The sequence below is a fragment of the Mastigoproctus giganteus genome, chromosome 9, assembly GCF_048544385.1.
Source record: "Mastigoproctus giganteus isolate SK-2022 chromosome 9, ASM4854438v1, whole genome shotgun sequence".
NCBI classification, from domain to species: Eukaryota; Metazoa; Arthropoda; class Arachnida; order Uropygi; family Thelyphonidae; genus Mastigoproctus; species Mastigoproctus giganteus.
Genome location: NC_143583.1, coordinates 150303921 through 150327401, shown reverse-complemented (window position 1 = coordinate 150327401; position 23481 = coordinate 150303921). Strand labels below are relative to the sequence as shown.

At 36.5% G+C, this 23481-nt stretch overlaps 1 protein-coding gene across 1 annotated transcript in view; it reads left to right on the top strand.

Annotated features, from left to right (window-relative positions):
* Positions 1-23481, top strand: part of LOC150080818 (enoyl-[acyl-carrier-protein] reductase, mitochondrial) — a 103357-nt gene that overhangs the window by 69939 nt on the left and 9937 nt on the right. The window contains exon 4 of the mRNA XM_090381081.1: positions 2637-2911. Coding sequence (XP_090237207.1) covers positions 2637-2911 — 275 coding nt within the window. The remainder of the gene's footprint in view (positions 1-2636; positions 2912-23481) is intronic.

Here is a 23481-nt window from a genome sequence, read left to right as displayed (position 1 = left end):
TTTGATATTATATAGTTGGATCTTAGAAAGGCTTTTGATACTGTTGCACATGGAAGACTGCTGCACAAATTGGAGCAGTGTGACATTGGAGGCAAATTGCTGCTGTGGATAAAGGGGTGGCTGAGGGGGAGAAGACAGAGGGTGGTAATCAATGGACACTGCTCGTCGTGGACTAATGTTATTAGTGGAGTCCCTCAGGGCTCAGTGTTGGATCCATTATTGTTTTCTGTATTCATAAATGATATTGATGATGATCAAGCTTAATGTCGAAGTTTGCAGACGATACAAAGGTAGGCAGGGTTGTCAAGGACACTACTGACACTATGCTGCTGCAACAGGATCTGGAAAGGTTGAGCAGATGGGCTGAGAGGTGGCAAATGAAGTTTAACATTGACAAATGTAAAGTACTACACATGGGAAACAGCAACCCCAGAGCAACGTATCAACTCTGTGGTACTACACTGACAGTGGTAGAGAATGAAAGGGACCTGGGGGTGGTTGTGCAGGCAGATATGAAGTTCTCTGAGCAGTGCAGATGGACTGCAAGAGTAGCTCATGGTGTATTGTCAATGATATATAGGAATTTTTCTAGCAGGGATAAGGAGGTGATTATTCCCTTGTATAAGGCAATGGTCAGGCCACACCTAAAGTACTGTATACAGGTCTGGAGGCCTCATTTCAAGAAGGATATAGAGCTGCTGGAACGAGTACAGAGAAGGGCAACAAGATTAGTGAATGGAACAAAGGGGGTGCTCTTACAAAGAAAGGCTTAAGTTTTGCAAATTACAGTGTCTGGAGACTAGGCACCAGCGAGGTGATCTGATAGAGGTGTATAAAGCATTGAATGGTTTGAGCATGCTCAATGCTGATGGGATTCTTCCTCTCGCTCAGAATAATCACCTGAGAGGGCATAAAATCAAATTGAGGAAAGACAGATATAGGATAGACGTGCGGAAATTTGCTCTTAGCCAGCGAGTGGTTGGTTGGTGGAACAGACTTCCATCCCTTGTCGTGGAAGTTGATAGCTTAAATAAGTTTAAGGCTCAGCTGGACAGGTATTTTGAACGAACAGAGGGGTGAAGTGGAAGTGTTTTTTTTTTTTTTTTTTTGGCTGATGCTGTATAAGCTTGCTTTCTTGCATCAAATGCCTCTGCTAATGCTAATGTACAATCTGATCTGAATCTGACCAACCACAAATGAGACTTATAGGTTTGGATCGAATTATAATGTTTATGGATCTTTTAAAGTGATAATTTAGATACAAGATTGGAAAATTATTGAATACTAGTTTATTATATACAGTCCTGAGGTACTGGGAGAGAACGATATTAGTGTGTACAGATTTGGAGATATTGGATGACCGTTGAGTAAGGCTGACACCGAAACTAAATGCTTCTCTTTTATTTTATACCTTTTTATCTTTTGAAGTGTTGGCAATTTCTGTTTTTTAAATCTAGGTAATTATCAGTATTATGAGATGTTTAGTTTTTTTTTTTTAGAATAAGTTCATTTGGTTATAGGTTGCTAAAATTTTGATTGAAATGTTAACAGTTAAGGACATAAATCATCTGTGAATATGATAGGTTTTCAAAATTGTTCTTTCAGCAGAACATAGGTATCAGTTAAGTGTTATACATAATGCAGGACTATCAGCTTACTTTTAACTTGTGAGTAAAACAGTGTCTCAACAAATACATAATTATAGAAAATACACAAAGTAGTGTATTCCATTGGAGATATTGGATGTTAGTCATGGTTATTTATTTATTTTTTTTTTTTGTTAGTTGTTGGCACATTGGCTTCTGTGGCCATAATGCACCTTCCAAATGTTTTGCATTTTTACTCTGATCCAAGCCCTAGGTGGGATTCTAACCTGCGACCTTTGTGTTGCCAGACAGGCACTTTACCCACCTGGCTAGCCCGGTCGGCTTTAGTCATGGTTAATGACCTGTATGTGTTCCATGTAATATGGAATCTATAATTCATAAAGGACCAATTATAGGTTATTGTGATCGATACTAGTAAACTGACTATGAAAGTCAGTTGTTTGTATGTGTTATTTTTTACAGCATTGATAACTGATATGTTGTTGAATGTAATGTTACTTTTAGTGATGTTTTCAAGGATAAATTTCAATAATTTTTCAAATGTTATAATCAGAGTTTTTGCATACTGTCTTTACAAATTTGAAGGCAATAGGGAAATTTATTAAATTTTGGCATGAAATAGATGAATGGAAATTAAAAGTTATTGCTGTTTAATTTAAATTTTTTATGCAGTTCTGCGAGTTTTTTTTTTTTTTTTTTTTTTAATATGCTCCATAACAACCATACAAGAAGAGGAGTGTTTATGATTTTCATTTATGGCAGTCAGTAATAAATTGCACTTTATTAACATAATACGTATTCAAAGGAGCAATATGGCCTTCGTCACTAATGCTCCTAAAACCCAATAACAAGAACAACAGTGTATTCAGATATACAGTTAAAATATTTTTTTAAAATAGTTAAAAATCTACTGTTAGAAAAAATCATTCCTTCAGATGTATCTGTTATGGGGGAAAAAAAAAAATTTGTTTTATACTTTTCTTTATTATCACTTAAGTCATTCAGTCATTTTTATTTTGATCCTTATAGATTAAGAATGATCTACCATTAGAGAGTGCAGCCACACTAGCTGTGAATCCATGCACTGCATACCGTATGTTAATAGACTTTGGCAATTTAAAAGAGGGAGACTGTGTAATCCAGAATGGAGCAAATAGTGGAGTTGGACAAGCTGTTATACAGCTTGCTAAAATTAAAGGTCTACACACTATCAATGTTGTTAGAAACCGTCCCGACTTCCAAGCCCTAAAGGATTACTTAACAGATTTGGGTGCTGACTATGTAGTGACAGAAGAAATTTTAAGGTTTGTGTTATTATTCTTTGATCTCTCAATTCTGCATATTTTTCACATTATTAACCCTGCACCACCATGTTTAACAAAGCAGGTAGGGGAGAACTTGACAGGTGACAACTTTCTCTTTAATTTCTGGAAAACGGTTTTGGGTTTTTTTGAAATTGACTTAGAGTATATGAATATTGTCTTTTTAACTTTTTAGCTTTTAATTAAAAAAAAATTAAATATTTAAATGCTGTTTTTTTTTTTTTTTTTTTTTTTTTTTTTAAAGCTTAAAACAAAATTTGTGACATAATGTGTAGATGAAACTATTAGTCTCTTCCATTTTCCACTTTAAAAAACTTTTAAGCATTCAACTTTAAAATGTGCACATGCACATAAACTCCTACCTAAGAGTTTACAATTGCAGCTTATGATAACAGTTTTTGTTAATTTTTTTTGAAATTGGCTGACAATGTAAGGTTTAATATAAAAAAACAAACACAGTACAAAGTATTTTAAGATTTTTTTTTATCAAGCATTGAAAAATTTACAGGAAAAAATATTGATATGATTAATATTATGAACTATACTGATTTTTCATCAAACTATCCTCCACGAGATTTTATCACACTACCTTACATAAATGCTGGCAATTAATTTTATAATAGTGTCTTGGCTGACATTATTCCATGCAATTTGCAAGGTTCCTCATAAGTTTTATGATGATGGGCAGACTTCACGGACTTGGCAGTCTAAATGATCCCATAAAAGCTCTGTCTGGTTTAAGTCAGGTGACTGAGGCGACCACACCATACTTTGCAATACCACCTCCTTTTTTTTCAGTTGCTAGAAAGACCCTGTTCAGCTTAGAGCTGTGCTTCAGGTTATTGTTTTGTTGTAATATAAAATTTCTTCCACAAAGTTGAAGTCCAAAAGATATTGCATTATGTTCAAGAATGTTTTTATAGCCTTCTTTTCTTAAAATGCTTTCAATTTTTATGATTCCACCCACTCCAGAAAAACAGAAGCAGCCCCAGATCATGATGGAACCACCACTGTGCTTAACAGTAGGCACTATTTTTTATTCAATTGATTGTCTCGCATAAACTATGCTTGGATCCAAAAATTTGAATCTATCCATCCATAGTATGCTAATCCAATCTTCAATTGTCCAATTTTGATGGCTTATAGCCCAAGCCAACTGCTTCCTTTTGATTTTCCTGTTTTAATAAGGGTTCAGACTGCTACACTCCTATGAAGTCCTGCTTGTTTAAGATGAAGTTTTACAGTAGATGTAGACACAGGAGTTTCTCTGTTCCTATTGAACCCAGCTCAGATTTTAGGTGCAGTAAGTCATTGAGTACAAGCATTCCCCAACTTACATAAGGGTTGCATTCTGCGGAACTCTATGTAAGTCGGAATTTCCGTAAAGGATTATGCAGCACTCGCAACTATGCACATTGAATATGATTGAAGCAAAAAGGAATGTTTGGCAAACATGTAAATAGAATTATGTTTTCAATGTTTTTTTTATCTCATGTGTAGGTAAAATTACAAAAGTGTGCAATTACAAAAATTTCAAAATTATAAAAAAAAAAAGGGAGGAGACAGGCATAACTTCAGCAAGTTTTACCTTTTGAGCATCGTTGCCAGAATCAATGTCTCCACCTGATAAGTACGTCACTGCAGAGGTTGAAGGCTGTGGAGATTTAGAAGGGGTTTTTTTTCAACATATCACAATTTTTCTGCTGCTGCAAAATCAGCACTGGCGACTTCACTGCATACTGTAATGTCGTGGAAACCAGCGTGATGCTTGCACCTATTAAACCGCCTGTTGCTTGCCACGAACTTGACTTTGGGTTTGCCATATTTATCCGTAATATCTTCGTAAATACTTGTTGCTTTTGCTTGAATGGGCATTAAACTCGGGGGCACTCACTTCTGAATCTGATTTTCCATCCATATTATTAAGGCTCTTCCATCTTTAATATAGCACCTGAATGCTGATTTGTGATCACTGTTCATCACAAAATGATCAACATGCATTGATCCTTTACAGTGTTCTTTTACACGGACACTATCCTTTAAAATAGTATTCACTATTGAAACAGCGAGATCTAATTCCTGTGCAGTAGATGACAAACTTTGTCCTGCTTTGTACTTAATCATTTTTATCTTCATTTCTAAATCAATTTTGTTTTGTTTCCTAGCACTGTCACTACTTGCACTTTCCGTTGGTCGCTTTCCCTTCATCATTGTAATAAGTAAATAGTAATGAAAAGAAGATTCTGAAAATTTATTTGTTATTTTATATGATTGAAGATTTCAGTGAAGGGGAACACATTTCACCATAATAACGTAAAAACCCAAACAGTTCCACTTATCCGAATTATCGCAAGTGCAATAAGATCGAGTTTACTACCTGTTTATAGTCTATTAAGTCCTTGGAAGTTGAAAATTTCGCTATATAACTAAGCTGTTTATCTCTCTAAAAGGTCATTTTTATAATGGAAATTGCACTATACTTTCGTAATTATCATATGTTCCGTTATAAGAATCAATTTTGAACGCCTTGTGATATTTTTCTAAAGGACGTTCTTGGAGGTCACTACCAAAAAACAATATGCACTATCCGGTTTATTGGGCTTTTCTGTTAGTGCATCTAATTATAAATGGGTAGTAAACTCAATCTTATTGCATTTGCAATAATACCGATAACTGCAATTGTGTGGGTTTTTACGCTATTATGGTGAAATTTGTTCCCCTTCACTGAAATCTTCAATCATATAAAAAACAAATTTTCAGAATCTTCTCTTCATTCCTATTTATTTATTACAATGGTGAAGGGAAAGTGCAAATGGTGGCAGTGCCAGGAAAAGAAACAAAATTTATTTTGAAATGAAGATGAAAATGATTAAGAAGGACAAAGTTTGTCATCTATTGCAAGGGAATTAGGTCTGTCTTGGTGCTTCAAAAGTGAATACTATTTTAAAGGACAGTGTGTGTATAAAAGAACATGTCAAAGGATCAACGCACTTAAAATCAACAACAGTGATCACAAAACAGTGTTCAGGTGCTATATCGAAAATGGAACAGTTGTTAATACACTTAAATAGAAAGGGTGCAAGAATGTTTGCTGATGCTATCGAGGCAGTGTTAGGTGGGTCGGAAAACTGCTAGATTGGGAGGATGTTGTTTGGTTTTTAGGAGCATTAGCAACTAAGGCCATATTGCTCCGGAATATGCGGTGGTCATTCCCTGACCTTTCCGCATCCTCCATATTTGGTGGTGACGGGCTCGAACCCCGGTCTAATCAAGAAGCGTGTGGTACGCACTGCTGCTCCTTCCCACCTGGCTACGGAGGCGCCAGATTGGGGGGATACAAGGACTAATAGATGAACAGTAACCACTGGCAGAGGTGAAAGTGATTCTTGCACTGCTTCTATTGGAATGAGCAGCAGCCTAGAAAATAAGATGCAGAATATTTCAGAGACTGCTGGGAATCATTGGAGTACAAGTAAACACATGGGTTGTGTTAGGGTAGCTAAGAAAAAGAACAGGTGCATGCATACTTGCGTGTACACCAATGCTAGGAGTTTAGTAAATAAATTTGATGAATTTGAGGTATTGCTCAAAGCATTAAAGGCGGATATTGTTGGGATTTCAGAGACGTGGTGTCACACAGATATAAGGAATGCAGAACAGGAATTTGGGGAGTACAATTTCTACAGAAAGGATAGACAGGATAGGAAGGGAGGAGGGGCTATGCTATTAGTTAAGAAATACATAAAATCCAAGGAAGTGAAGCCAGTCAACATCGCTGGGACAGTGCAGTGTAGAGTCAGTTTGGTGTGACATAAGCATTGGGAGATCAAAATTGAGAGTAGGAGTGTGCTATAGGCCTAATGACTCTGATGAGTATAATAAGAAACTGTACCAGGAAATAGAGTGGGCCAGTAAATCAGAGAGTCTTATAATGGGAGACTGGGGACTGGTCACTCACACACTAGCAAGGCTTTTGTGGATTTATTGGATGATTGTTTTCTACATCAGCATGTTCAGGAGGCAACTAGAGGGAGTAATACTCTTGATTTGATTATCAGTAGTGATTTTTCATGCATTAAGAATCTGCAGATAAATGAACCACTAGTGTGCTGAAGTGGGATTTACTCAAAGAGGTAACTACCATTAGGGGTAATGGGAAGGGTTATTGCTTTCGTAAAGGCGACTACGATGGACTGAGACAGTATTTAAATTATATACAGTGGGACCAACTGATGATGTTACCAACAGCAAATTCAAAATGGGAAGCATTCAAAGAACTTATCTTGGAAGCTACTAGGCTTTACATACCAACTAAGAAATATTGTTCAAGGTTTAGGCCTAAATGGATGTCAGATGAACTAATGAGACATATGGCAGAGAAGAAAAATGCATGGGATACATACAGATTAACACGTGATGCAGAAGCCTATGATAGATACAAGTTGATCTGTAACCAAGTTACAAAGGAGGTTAGGCAGGCGAAGGCAGATTACAAGAAATCTTTGGCAAGGGATGCAAAGAAAAACAGCAAAAGAGTTCTTTACTTATGTAAACTCTAGAAGGAAGGGGATGAATCAGATTGGTCCACTTGATATCGATGGGTCAACTGTTGATGATCCTGCTCAATTAGCTAACAAACTAAATGAATATTTTGCATCGACATTCACACATGAGGAGTTATTCAGCGAGGGGAATGCCAGAGGTGTATTGAACTCTGGCAGTAAGCTAGAGAATCTTGTAATAACTGAGAGTAAAGTGGAGGAGAAATTGTTGAAGATAAACACAAGAAAGGCACCTGGGATGGATGGGATCTATCCAATTATATTAAAGGAGGCAGCAAAGGAAGTAAGCAAACCCTTAGCCATAATTATGAGAGCTTCCTTGGACTCAGGGGAAGTACCCATAGACTGGAGATGTGCAAATGTGATCCCAATTCACAAAGGAGGATCAAAGGCTGACACAAGTAATTATAGACCTGTGAGTTTAACTTCTGTTCCTGGAAAATTAATGGAGGCACTGGTTAAAGAAGCACTGCAGGATCATCTAGAAAAGACTTCAGTTATAGCCCTGACACAGCATGGTTTTGTTAAGGGGAAGTCTTGCCTGACCAATTTGATTGGATACTATGATGCAGTCACAAAAGAACTGGATGCAGGGAATAAGTTTGATATTATATATTTGGATCTTAGAAAGGCTTTTGATACAGTTGCATATGGAAGAGAGTTGGCGCCTCCGTAGCCAGGTGGGAAGGAGCAGCAGTGCGTGGCACACGCTTCTTGATTAGACCGGGGTTCGAGCCCGTCACCACCAAATACGGAGGATGCTGAAAGGTCAAGGAATGACCACTGCATATCCCGGAGCAATATGGCCTTAGTTGCTAATGCTCCTAAAAACCAAATAACAAACAAACAACACATGGAAGACTGCTGCACAAATTGGAGCAGTCTGGCATTGGAGGTAAATTGCTGCTATGGATAAAGGGGTGGTTGAGGGAGAGAAGACAGAGTGCGGTAATCAATGGACACCGCTCATTGTGGACTAATGTTATTAGTGGAGTCCCTCAGGAGTTCACTATTGGGTCCATTATTGTTTTCTGTATTTATAAATGATATTGATGATGGTATATCAAGCTTAATGTCCAAGTTTGCAGATGATACGAAGGTTGGCAGTGTTGTCAAGGACACTACTGACACTATGCTGCTGCAACAGGATCTGGAAAGGTTGGGCAGATGGGCTGAGAGGTGGCAAATGAAGTTTAACATCGACAAATGTAAAGTACTACATATGGGAAATAGCAACCCCACTATAGCAACCCCTCTACCACTGTCAGTGTGGTACTACACTGACAGTGGTAGAGAATGAAAGGGACCTGGGGGTGGTTGTGCAGGCAGATATGAAGTTCTCTGAACAGTGCAGACGGGCTGCAAGAGTAGCTCATGGTGTATTGTCAATGATATATAGGAATTTTTCTAGCAGGGATAAGGAGGTGATTATTCCCTTGTATAAGGCAATGGTCGGGCCACACCTTAAGTACTGTATACAGGTCTGGAGGCCTCATTTCAAGAAGGATGTAGAGCTGCTGGAAAGAGTACAGAGAAAGGCAACAAGATTAGTGAATGGAACAAAGGGGTGCTCTTACGAAGAAAGGCTTAAGTTTTGCAAATTACAGTGTCTGGAGACTAGGCACCAGCGAGGTGATCTGATAGAGATGTAGAAAGCCTTGAATGGTTTGAGCATCCTCAATGCTGATGGGATTCTTTGAGGATTGGTTTTAATGCTGCTGGAACGAGTACAGAGAAGGGCAACAAGATTAGTGAATGGAACAAAGGGGTGCTCTTACGAAGAAAGGCTTAAGTTTTGTAAATTACAGTGTCTGGAGACTAGACAGCGAGGTGATCTGATAGAGATGTAGAAAGCCTTGAATGGTTTGAGCATCCTCAATGCTGATGGGATTCTTCCTCTTGCTCAGAATAATCAACTGAGAGGGCATAAATTCAAATTGAGGAAAGACAGATGTAGGGTAGTCGTGAGGAAATTTGCCTTTAGTCAGCGGGCAGACTTCCATCCCTTGTCGTGGAAGTTGATAGCCTAAATAAGTTTAAGGCTCAGCTGGACAGGTATTTTGAATGAATAGAGGGATGAAGTGGAAGTGGTTATTTTTTATTTATTTATTTATTTATTTTATTATTATTTTATTTATTTTTTTTTTTTTGGCTGATGCTGCATAAGCTTGCTTTCTTGCATCAAATGCCTCTACTAATGCTAATGCTAATAATATGGATGGAAAATCAGATTCAGAAGCAAGTGCCCCTGTATCTAATGACCATTCAAGGAAACGCTACAAGTATTTATAAAGATATTAAGGATAAGTATGGCGAACCCCAACCCAAGTTCGTGACCAGCAACGTGTGGTTTAATAGGGTCAAGCATCACGCTGGTTTCCACAAACGTTAAAGTATGCTGTGAAGTCGCCAGTGCTGGTTCTGCAGCTGCAGAGAAATTTTGTGATATGTTGGAAAAAATTATTGATGAGATTGCTCTGTATTGGAAAAAAATGCCCGATCTTACATACGTTGCCTAAGAGGAAAATACGATGCCAGGTTTCAAGGCGTCAAAAGATAGGGCCATGCTCTTTCTTGGGGCTAATGCAGCGGGAGTTTACAGATTGGAACCACTGCTTGTGTACCATTCTCGAAATCCTCATGCATTTAAGGGTATCAATAAAGCCACCCTACCCGTGCATTTACGATTGAACCAGAGAGCATGGATAACAATATCTCTCTTTGAGGATTGGTTTTAATGCTGCTTCATTCCAGAGGTTGAAAAATATTGTAAAGACAACGATGTTCCTTTCAAGATTTTGCTTCTATTAGATAATGCTCCATTGCATCCTACTCATCAAGATGATTTCATTTCGAACGCGAGAGTCATATTTCTACCGTCAAACACGACTTCACTCATCCAACCTATGGATCAAGGTGTTATTTTGAATTTAAAAGCATACTATTTACGCACAACATTTGCTCAGGCATTGTCTGCAGTAGACGATGAGAAAAATTTTACGTTAAGAGACTTTTGGAAATCTTACAATATTTACCACGTTACAATATTTTGACAATCTTGATTTGATTATATTTACAACATTAATCTCCTCAATATTTACAACATTAATAAGGTCTGGGCAGAAATTACTAAAAGTTGTTTAAATAGTGCATGGAAGAAAATATGCCCATGGCACATAAAAGACTTCGACGGATTTGAAAAAGACGAATCATGTGAAGAGGTTACAGATAAGATTGTAAAGGTTGAAGAGCTACTTCAATTGGAGGTTGATGCCAAAGACGTGGAGGATGTTTGTTTGTTTGTTATTTGGTTTTTAGGAGCATTAGCAACTAAGGCCATATTGCTCCGGGATATGCGGTGGTCATTCCCTGACGTGGAGGAGTTAATAGAGGAAGAAGAGAAGGAATTATGTAACGAAGAACTTATTGATTTGCGGACAGCAATAGTGAAAGAAGAAAATGCTGAAGAAGCTCAAGATATGAACCAAATGAGGAGCCAAGACACTTCATCACCAGAGAGATGGTAATAGCATTGGCAATGGCGAGGTTTGAGAAGATGGAGTGTGACAGCGAACGATTTTTAAAAGTTAAGAGGGGTGAATGATGCTTGCTTGCTACAAAGAAATCTACAATGAAAAGAAAAAAGCCACCGTCCAGTCATCCATTAATATGTTCTTTCGTAAGGTTGAGCGGCCGACCCCTTCTAAATCTCACATCCCTCAACCTCCGCAGCAGCATACTTATCAGCTGAAGACGTCAATTCTGGCAACGATGTTCGGTAGGTAAAACTTACTGACGTTATGCCTGTCTCCTCTCGTTTTATAATTTTGAATTTTTTTTTAAATTGCACGCTTTTGTAATTTTTCCTGTGCTTGAGATAAAAAATTGAATAAATACAATAAATAATTCTATTTACATGTTTGTTGAACATTTCTTTTTTGATTCAATCAATTCAGCAAGCACAGTTGCGAGTACTGCACAAGCATGGGGGAAATTCCGACATGTAAAATTCAACTTACGTAGTGTTCCGCGAAATGCAACCCTTATGTAAGTCGGGAAGTTCCTGTATTAGTATTAGCAATGGCCACATGGTGCAAGGAAGCTAATGGCTTATGCTGCACTAGCCAAAAAATAAAATAATAATAATAAAATAACAAAAAAATAAATAAAATAAGAATAAAATAATAATTAATAAATAAGAGAAAAGGAAATGGACAATCTAAACGTTTTCCCTCCTCCCGTAGGTAATTATATAGCTTGACCTTTGAATTTCCTCTACCACCCATTTAGGTAACTTATTCCAGTAATTTTATAACTCACTGGCTAAAATAAAACTTCCTGCAATCCAGTCTAAACAGCTCCCCCCCCTTAACTTGAAATTATGTCCCCCAGTTCTAGAATCATTTATAACCGTGAAAATTTTGTCCTTAATCATTTTGCTTATGTCTCTCAGAGCCTTAAACACCTCAATGAAGTCTCCTCTAAGGTGCCTAGTTTCCAAGCTCTGCAACCCATATATTTATAGTCTTTCCTCATATGGACGCCCTTTTGCTGATCTCATCAGGTGAGTTATCTGTCTTTGGATCCTTTCAAGAAGCACAATGTCTTTCTTTAGGTGCAATCTCCATACCTTAACACAGTATTCCAAGTGTGGTCTAACAATAGCCTTATATAATGGGATTATGACGTCCTTATTTCTACTAGCAATTGTTCGATAAATAATCATGGGCATTCCTTGCAACCTGTCTGCAGTGCTCAGAGAACTTCATGTCTGACTGTATCCAGGGCCACTGTGACCCTATGTGCCCCAATAAGCAAAATCAAATTTTCCGCCCCAAAATATTTCAATTAAAAAATAAAATAAAGCGTAAATAATTATTATTAATTTATTGAAGAAAGAAAAGAATTATAATAAATCTCACATATATAATGAAACAACAAACAAAAATAACAAAATCATTCTGAAATTCTGGAAATAAACTTTAAATGCTAAATCACAATAATCTTATTCTATCGTAATAAAAAGGAAATAACGTAAAAATAAAAGGAAAATTATAATGTTAAAAAAATTATACAAATTTATGTTTTCTTCCTTAAAGAGATGCAAATTTATTAATTATTTCATTAATGTTTATTTGTTCCAAAAGATCATTTTCTGTTGAAAATATTGCCAAATTAGAGTCATTGTTGAGACATTGTCGATCGTAAAACATTTTTGATTAATATTAATTTTGAAAAAATCCGTTCATCAAAGTCAGAAAAGGCATTAGTAGTGACATATGAGACAAGAAAACAAGCTTATACAGCATCAACAAAAAAAAAAAAAAAAAAAGGAAAAAACAATTTCCCATTCACCTCTCCATCTGCTCCAAAAGTTTGTCCAGTTCTTCCTTGAATTTATTTAAGCTATCAACTTCCACAACAGATGGAAGTTTGTTCCAGCAATCAACTACCCGCTGCCTAAATGCAAATTTCCGAACGTCTATTCTACATCTGCCTTTCCTCAATTTGAATTAATGCACCCTCAGGTTCATAATCTGAGCAAGAGGAAGAATCCCATCAATATTGAGCTTACTCAACCCATTAAGTGCCTCAATCAGATCACCTCGCAGGCATCTAGTCTCTAGACACTGCAATTTGCAGAACTTAAGCCATTTTTGGTAAGAGCACCCCTTTGTTCCCCTCATTTGCATAAATTCTTAATGCACCTGCTACATTTGAAATAGTATCTTTAAAATTGTTTTTAAAAATATATTGTAACACTTCAGATGGAGTAATATTGTCTTTAATATAAATTTGAAGTACTCTTAAGTTCTTTGGTAGTGCTGAACCATCATGATGGTTTAGCATTAATGTCGATGTCACTTCATTTAATATGTAAATCTTTGCAAAGATTTAAGAAATCGTTATATGGCCTTTTTTTTTTAATTCAGAAATATAAAATATTTTAAATATTTCTGCATGTTCTTTCATATTTCTAAACCTTTCAGTTAACGAGAATTTTTGTGTCCATAATTTGAAAGAAAAAAATAATTTTGAAATTTTGTTACAAATCCTGAATAGCTTCCTCTCTACTTTCATAATCAAAATGACATCTTTTCAATCTTTTCCTTGCAATGTTTACTTTTGGAAACGAAGCGGCAATGCCAATGATAGTAGCCATATTATTAGCCGAATTCAGAATTTTTTGGAATGCTTCGCCTGTTCTGTTTTCTTGAAAATATTCAGTGATTTCCCAATGGTAGGGTTGTAAGCCAAGGATGTTCCATGTCTTCATATTTTTGATTCATACACAATCACTGATGAAAGAATTCAAAGAAAAGCAAAAAGGAGGTGTAAAAGTAGGAAGGGGGAAGAAAAAGACATTAAGATTTGCATATAACTGAGATATTGATTGCTAATAATGAAGAATTACAGAGCTCCTTGGACATCTTGAACAGCACAATAAAGGAGTAAAATAAGAAGGTTAACAGCAATAAAACCAAGATAATGTTAATTTCAAAGTGACCAAGAAGAAGAATCAATACAACATTAGATGGAGTAATTTTGGAACAGGTCGACAGATACTTGGGAGGTGTACTGAGAGAAATTGGGAAAACCCTGAAAGAAATAAAAACAAGAATTGCAATGGCAAAGAGGCATTTATAATAGAAAAGAACTGTTGAGAACAAATTTCAAGAAGGAATTAAGAAAGCAAATGGTGAAAACATTAACATGGACTGTTGTACTATATGGCTCCGAAACATGGACGCTGGGAAAGAGATTAGATGCCTAGAAGCTTTCAAGATTTGGTGTGGAAAAGAATGGAAAGGGTGAAATGGGTGAATAGAGTGAGTAATGAGATTTTGAGGAAAGTAGAAGAGAGAACATTAGTAAAGAATTAAGAAAGAGACAAAATAGCTTTATAGGACATGTATTGAGAAGAGAGAAAGCATGCACAGGAAAGGGATTGAGGGGTAGATGTGTGGAAAGAGAATTGTTGGGAGAAGGAGAATTGGAATGATGGATTGGATGATAAGCGGAAATTATGCAGGAATTAAAAGTACAGTAAACCCCCGCTATTCGCGGTATCTGTATTCGCAGTTTCGCGTATTCGCCGTCGCTGATTTAATATAAAACGAAACCTACAAAATGTGAATTTTAAAGCGCCGTGAACATTTTCTGCCATAAAAAAAAACATGGGCGTGGCTAAAATTATCTTTCCCGGTCAAAACAGCGCTCAATGGGTGGGGGGAGAGGGGTGACTAAATCGCGAGCGTGGATGTTTCTTGCTAATCCTTGTTCAGTATGTGTTATGCACTTGTCATGGAAGGTTTCGTTGTTTTCTTTTAATTTATATGCTTATAAATTGAATAAATTTATCAATTTATAAATTGATATGCTTGCAAAAGTGATAAAGCTACCGTTTTCCAGTGTAAAACAGACTCTTTCGAGTGTGTTAACGGAAGAAAGTGACTTTATTGCGGACAAGTTCTTTTTAACCCGTACAAAAATATGGCTACGAATAACAAGGGAATTGTGAAAAGATCAAAGAAGGTGATGACATTAGCGAGTAAAATTCAGTTATTAGACAATTTCTAATGGTGAAAGTGTCTCCTCAGTGGCAAAACATTATAAAATCAATGAGTCAACGGTACGATCAATCAAGAAATCGGAAGGAAAAATCCGTCGTAGTGTCCTTAAAAGCGCGCTAATTGCTTCAAAAATTTGCTCCTTAACTTGTGATGTTAAATTAGAAAAACTAGATAAAGCTGTAAATCTGTGGATAGAAGATCAAACTCAAAATAAAATTCCGTTAAGTTCACTATCATTCGTGAAAGGGCAAAACACCTTTATCAACACTTTACCGAAACTGGTGATAGCACTGGCAGGATAAGTTTTTTAGCTAGCAAAGGCGCTGGTTTGAAAGACTTGTTTGAAATTTCTAACAAATATTACATTTAATATTAAATTGTTTCTTATTTTCATTTCGATGCCATATGCTTGCATTTCACTATGTACTGTCTATGTACATAGTCATATTATGATGATACATAGAATACATACATAGACAAAATTTTAGACTAGTTTTTTTTTATATTTCATACTTTGGAACGGAATCCCTTTATTACTATGGGAGCCATAACTCAGTATTCGCGTTTTTGGTATTCGCGGCATTTCTTAGGAACGTAACAGAAAATATAAAACACATCTAGATAAGCAACTTAACGTGTCTGCAGTTTCATGTACTGTATTTATTTTGAATGAATTATTTGCCTGCCATGTTGAATACTGGTAAATGATGGAAGTCACGTTGAGTATCTGATTGTATAAAACCAGTCAGATGACCAGCATGATTTCTGGGTATGTGGGACAGATGTCTGGTTAGATTTTAAGAGTAACACTAAGTTGCAGAATGGTAATCCCTTTGGCTCTTTATTTGTGCTTAACAGCAAAACTAATTGACTAAATTGTCTGAAGGCCAGAGGTGCAAACAATGCATTCCCAGTAGTCTCTCTCTCGTAATCCGTTTGTTATATGGAAATTTTCTTCGTTCTACTGAAACTATTATAAATATAATTACCCAGGCAAATTTTAAAAAAAATCGCTAAACAGAAAATTTCTCTATAAAGAAGTTCGTTAAACAGAGGTCCAACTTGTATATGTCAATTTTTTTTGGCACCCTCCTGAACTGCTGCCTGTAAGCGATACTTACCTGGCCAACCCATTTGCAGCGGCCCTAACCATATCATAACACCCAAGTCCCTTTCCTTCACTACCAACTTTAGTTCAACTCTGCGAAGTGTATAAGTTATTTTGGGGTTAAGTTATTGGGGTTAATAACAGGTGCAACCTTACACTTTGCTGGATTAAAGCACAGCTGCCATTTTTCTGACCATCTCTAAAGTCTATCTAGGTCATTCTGAAGAAGCTCTGCTTAATTACTCTACCAATCTTTACGTTATCTGCAAATTTAGACATTACACCCTCTATCCCTTCATTGATGTCATTTATGAAAAACAAAAACAACAATGGTCCTAATACTGATCCTTGGGGAATCCCATTTCTTACATCAATCCAATCTGAGGAATAACCAGTGGTGAGCTGTGAATATTTTAACAATGGGCTCGCTGTTTTTCCGACTTCCTACCGAATAGATCTGATCGGTCACGGAAGTGATGTCATCCACGGCTTCCGCTAGAGGCGCTTCCCACACTCACAGTACTAGTGTGATTAGAGCGTGTGATGCATTTTTTGTGACCAGTATGATATCGCTAGTCAGGGGTGGATTTAGGGGGGGACAGATGTGGCTTATTACCCCCTTAACCATGCGTATAAGTGAATATGTAAAACGTTCCTAGGTCCATCTAAAAAATAATAATAAACTTAAAAACCGGTCATCATGCCTCGCCTTATGATGATAACTGGATACGACACTGTCTGGATTCTAACTTTTTAGAATTTTTGAATAGTACGATGTCACAATCATGCTTCCTGAATTCACTACTGCAGTAAGTATAATTGCAACAATTTCTTTTTTTGCCTCGCATTTTCGTTACATTTCATTGTTAGGTTACATATGTCGCTTCAACTAAAAGGTCGGTACATCAATCGGTACTATTTTACAGAGATATTTAGATTCGTTGCACTCGCAAGTATACATCTCTTTCTTTAGTTATCATAAATCCATTGTATCTTGTCCTCTAGAAATTATGAAAATCTGAATGATCAATAAAATATTTACAATAAAAAAGCTCTTTTATTTCATAATCGATATATAGAAATCAAACTACCTAAAAGAAATGCGAAGGATTTTTCACATAAACCATCTACCGCGCGTGCTTGGCACACATGCAAATTTTTTTTAGCAACTAGGGAAATATAATGGATACATTTTTTTTTCATGATAAAATTTTAATATTGTGAATAAAAAATAACATGTATATTTCCTATATCACAAATAACATAAAAACTATCACAAAACATTCCACAATATAAAAACAAATATTACATAAAAAACAAACTTTCTAGAAAAAGTACACAAAAAAAAACAGATTACATGAAAAATAATTATTTCACAAATATTCAATAAGAATTTATTCTAAAAATTGCCAATTTACTTCTTTATTAATATTTATTGTTGATCTTCTGCTTTGCTCAATAGCTGAGCAATGATTATAGACGAATGATTTGACGTAACGATCCGGATAAAATTGAAGCAATGGTTTTCCATTTCATCATAATCATCAACGTCATCATAATCTGCAACGTATTTAATTGTCAACATTATTCATTCATTCATTCAAATAATATTCATTACGCTGAAAGCTCGCTCAGCTTCAGCACTACTAATCGGAATGGTTTCAAAGATATTACTGGCTTTGACAAAATCTCTAAAATCATTAATTTTTATTTCATATTTTATCAGAAAATTTAAATATCTTATTTGGTTTTTGCTGTCACCATCTTGCCACCGAGACGAAAGTTATTTCATATTCCACGATTTCGGGTAGCATGTGTTTAAAATTTCTTTCAATGGTGTTGTTATTTTCTTTATTTAATATAAGATCACCCTGTTGCATTAATAACTAATCCTTTAAGGATAAAACAATGCATTTAATAACTTGTCATGAGGTAATTTTTTTACTTTCGATTTTGATTCCTTCAAATTCTTTCCACTTCAACATGCTCTCAAATTTAGCTTTATAATTTCCTTCAGAATTTTTCAATTTAGCAATAGCATTGATAGTTCAAATAATTAATTTTTATGTTTTTACCATTGTCATTCTGTAAAGCTTCTGAAAGGTAAGAGAGCCCCTGAAAGATGTTGATCATTAATGCTATATGGTTAAGAAATTCCAAATTTAAAAGTCAATTTAATAATCTGGAATATTTAACTTTTGGTTCAAAATGTTTGCACAAAGCGGGATAATTCATTTAACCCACAATTGCTACAAGCTGCTTAAAGATCGGTCGTGTGCCCCAAACACACAACCGATCTTTATAGTTTCTACATCAAGTTCTTTAGCAATCATCCTTAATTCGTGCTAGGTTTTTGGTAGGTTGGTGATACAGTTTTTTTTTTTTTTTTTTTTAATTATTGCCTGTATACCATTATATTTTAGAACATTTTCTACATAGTGAAAGGCTCGACAAAGTTTCAAAATCTGCCAACATTTCATCTTTGTAAAGTTTGTATAATATCTTAGTTGCCTCAATCCCCTCCCCCCTCCACTTTGGTACTGTCACTAGTTCTTTGAATACAGTACAAAATGTTGGAATCACACGGATATTCAGCTACTGTGACCATGTAAACATAGACAGGAGAAATTTACTGAAAGGCATGGATCACTCACAAAAAATATATGCCCGTTTGTTGGGTAAAGGGAACCACAACACAGGTTGACCAGAAGCTATAATCCATGTTGAGAATCTTCTTAATCATCCTTTGACTGGCTATGGAATGCATATTGACTAGTGCGACTTCTCGGTATGTGACTGCATAGGTTTTACGAACACCACTAACATTGTGAAACGGTAATCCCTTTCACCCTTAATTCGCACTTTCTAATTACCTAAATTGCCTAAAGGCCAGAGGTGAGAACAATACGTACAAAGTTGTCTCTCCTAACCTGTTCGGTACATGGAAATTTTCTTCGTTCAGCGGAAACTATTTTAAATGTAATTACCAAGGGGAATCATAAAAAATTGCTGTGAAGAAGTTCATTAAACAGAGGTCGGACTGTAATTAAATCAAAAATGAAGCAATCTTAAAATACATAACTATTTGCACCATTAAAATGCTGGGAATGCCCACCGTAGTTTCGGCTCTGGATATTCAATAATTGTATTCAGGATTTTATTTGTAAAATAAATGATCATTTCAACAATGGCCTTCCAAATTTTCAAAAAAAAAAAATAATGGGCTCTCGCGAGCCCACTACAGCTCACCACTGAGAATAACAACCATTTATCACAATCCTCTGCCTCCTGCCCTGCTATCCATCTAAGTTTTCCCTGTGATTCCAACCTGCTTCAGCTTATGAAGTAACCGCTTATGTGGGACTGAGTCAAATGCTTTGCCGAAATTCAAATAAACAATGTCAAAATTATTCCCAAAGTCCATCTCTTGAGTGACCCTGCAAAATAGCTAACCAGATTAGTTAAACATGATTTTCCCACTGAGTATCCTTCAGAATTCCATTTCTATCTAAATGATCCTGAATTCCAACTTTGATCATTGTCTCTATAATTATCTCTACTACTGAAGTTAGACTAACCGGCCGGTAATTTCCCACTTCAATCTTAGAACCATCCTTATGTATTGGAGATACATTGGCACTTTTCCAATCCAATGGAATCACTCCTGAGTCCAGTGATGCCTTCATAATTAGCCTCAATGGTTCAGTGCATTCACTTGCCGCCTCCTTTAAGATTATAGGAATACTATGACATGATTAGGCAGTTTGTTAAAAATTTATATTTAATTTATGCCTTTTTATTGATTGCTTGTAATGAAAACTGGCAGTCATCGTCATCAAAAATCTACATCATTTAAACTTAGAAAGTGAACACTGTTTCCCCACCCCCATGCAACTTCAAATTTTGACCTCTGGCCAAAGGCAGTGATCTGCATTTTTATATGATGTAAAGCTTGATTTCTGGCAACTAGGGCTTGCAAACTGGTTTTATAAAACCGGTTAAATCGGTTTTCATATTGAGTTGTTAAAACCGAAACCGAGCTTCTAAAACTGGATTCGAATATTTTCTGAGCCCTCGAATATAGTTTTTTGTTACGCACATTTTCTTTTGGTTGTTTGTTTGTCTGGATTGTTCAACTGCTTTGTTTTAAACATGTTTTTTATTTTATTTTATGTTTAGGTACGGATCTCATGGGCAAGTGGCTCAAATCTAGGAGGGGTACATTTTATCTTCCCACCCGTATCATGGCAGGTGTACTCATTTACGACTGAGTGAGTCGGAGCGATAGCGTAAAAGAAAATGCTCAACATTTCTACATTCCATCTATCTTGCTCACCAGGCAAGTTATGGAACGTGCCTTATTGATGGTTACCCACCAGAACAGATTCGCTGAATATTGCATCAAATTTCAATTGTAGAAAGTTTTTTGCTTCTTTATTCCCATTAAATTTGCGATCAAATGTTCTCCAAAAAGCAGCTTTACCAAATTTAGCTTTTATATAATTTTGAAAATACAACAGATTTAATTGGGGGGGGAAAAATTGCAAGTAAATAAATAAATTTCTTTCGTGAAAATTTTGAAACTTGCCTCGTTTAGACTCTTCATTTCAGTGCTTGCGGGAGTGACGCATTAGTATTGTGCCTTTGTTCAAATGGAAGTACCATTTTCCAAGAGTGCAATTGGTCTAAGGGAGCCCAGATCTCCTGGGGGTTTGCCAGGCTTCCTAATGAGTCACAGCAAGGCCACATTCCACAAGTGGAGAGACTCTGTTACAGAGGAGTAATTAATTAACCTAACTGCCCTCTTCTGAATGGAATCTCGAAGCCTGAGAGAGGTTTTGAGGGCACCGCCCCATAAGTGGAAACAATATTCCATGGTAGGGTACATTTGCGATTTGAAGAGTGAACAGCTGTTTGCAAGAAAAGTAACGCCGAGAGAAAAAGAAAACCGAGTATTTTAGATGCAAAGGAAGCAATATTTGTAATGTGCTTGTGCCAAGAGAGATTAGAAGTCAAGGTAATCCCCAAAAGAAATATATTGTCTTGCCTAGAAATCTGAGTGTCAGCAAAGAAAAGCATAGGAGCACACGGATCATTTTTTGCGAGATATAAGACAGAAATGAGTTTTAGAAGGATTGAAATTAACTAAGTTGTCTTTGCCACACTGGAGAATTACCTAGAGATCAGCATTTAAGGAACTGGTAGTGAATATTCGAGAAGTTGAAGCTGATTGAGCAGGGCAAGGTTTCTCAAACTGGAAAGTGGAATGAAATGTGCTTTCATCAGCAAAACTATGGATAGCATTTACAGTCAATGGAAGAATGTCATTAATATACAAGAGGAAAAGAGTAGGGGAAAGAACTGAACCTTGGGGGACACCAGCATTAGTGGAGGAGTCAGAAGACAAAGAGCCATCTACCATCACCCTCAGTGAGCGATCAGAGAGAAAACTGGATAACCAATTATAAAAAACAGTTGGAAAACCATAAGATGGAAGCTTGTTTAAAAGACCTTTATGCCAAACACGATCAAAAGCCTTTGAAATGTCAACAGCAACTTCTTGTGTTTCACCGAACTTTTCCATTAAATTTATCCATAAATGGGTAACATAAGCCAGAAAATCACCAATGGATCGACACTGACAGAATCCATACTGGTGATCATTGATCAGACAGAAGGATTCTAGGTAGTTTTTAAGAGTTAGCAGTTAATTGATTTCTCCATTACTTTAGAAAGAGTAGAAGTAATTGCAACGGGACAAAAATTGGATGGGAGGGATTTGTCACCTTTTTTAGGAACTGGCTGGATATGAGCAAATTTCCAAGCAGAACAAAAAACACCTTTAGAATAAGAAAGTGAAAAGGGGGAGCAAAGAATAGGTGTAAGTTCAGGAGCACAGATCTGAGAACAAGTGGAGAAATACCACAGGGCCTTGGGCAGCTTTTTTAGCATCGAGATTTGTCAAAATCCTTCTGACATCCTTTTGATGGAAGACCACAGGAGGCATTGAATGCAGTGTGTTGGGAATGGCGGGAGGTGTTTTACCAAGATTATTAATACATCAGTTAGAAGGAAAATGGGATTCTAGCAGGTCAGCTTTATCCTTGGCTGAAGTGACAATAGAAACATCTGGTGTTGACAGAGGTGTGAGCAGAGATGGGCAAAAGTTACAGCCAATAGCTTTGGCAAGAGACCAGAATGCTTGGCTACAATTAGGGCAAGAAGCAAGTTTTCTACTCTTAGCCTGTTCAAAAGATAGTTTGGACTTATTAATAACTGCTTTACAATTGTTGCGAGCTTTGGCAGAAAATGAAACTGAAGAATTGGAAACAAGACAATTACGTTATGCAACATTCTTCTCTTGAACAGCCTTAGCACATTTATCGAAAAACCAAGGTTTAGATAAAGGACGAGATTTTATAGTGGAATGTGGAATAAAGGATTCCATTCCTACAAGAATAATTTCACTGACATGATCTGAGCAAACGTTGACATCAAAAGTTTTGAAACAGTAATCTGACCAGGGTAAAAGAAATCTCCCAGGTCATCCCATTTTGCATTCTTGTAATGCCAAACATGAGATTGGGAATACCCATGAGATAAAGGTTCCATTGGAGAAGAGACAGTCACCAAGTTGTGATCTGATGTGCCCAAAGGACCACTTACTTCGACTGTGTACTTAGAAGGGTTGTTTGTGAGAAAAAGATCAAGTGTGTTGGTAGTATGGTTATGATTGTCCAGTATTCTGGTAAGTAAACGAACAATCTGTGTGAGGTCATTAGTAATTGCAAAGCCTCAGCACCTTGAGCAGCTGGGTCTGTGTGACTAGAAAATGGAAGCCAGCTGGAGTTGTGAACATCAAACAAAATCACCAAGGAAAATAACCTCACTGTTAGGAAAGTTGGACTGGAGAAAGTCAAGGTGTAAAGAGAGGAAGTCAAAGAGCTCCAAGTTATTACTGGAGTTGGCAAAACGGTAGAGACAACAAATGAATTTTACAGAACGAGGTAGAGAGATTGCAAAGCCAGAGAAGATCGAAAAGAGGAGATTCCAAATTTCCATGTCTGACGGAATATCGGAACAGAAATATGCACAAGTACCACCTTTGAGGTAAAAGTAATCATACAGAGAATAATTTGGACAACTGAGATGAGCAGTGGTTGAATCAACCAATAACTGAGATTCTGTCTGAAAAAAGTACATGGAGTTTAGCAGACTGTAAGTTGAAATGGACATCATTGAGATTAGAACTGAGACCATGTATATTTGCGAAATGAACAAGGAAGTGTTTAGGAGGTTTAGATCTTT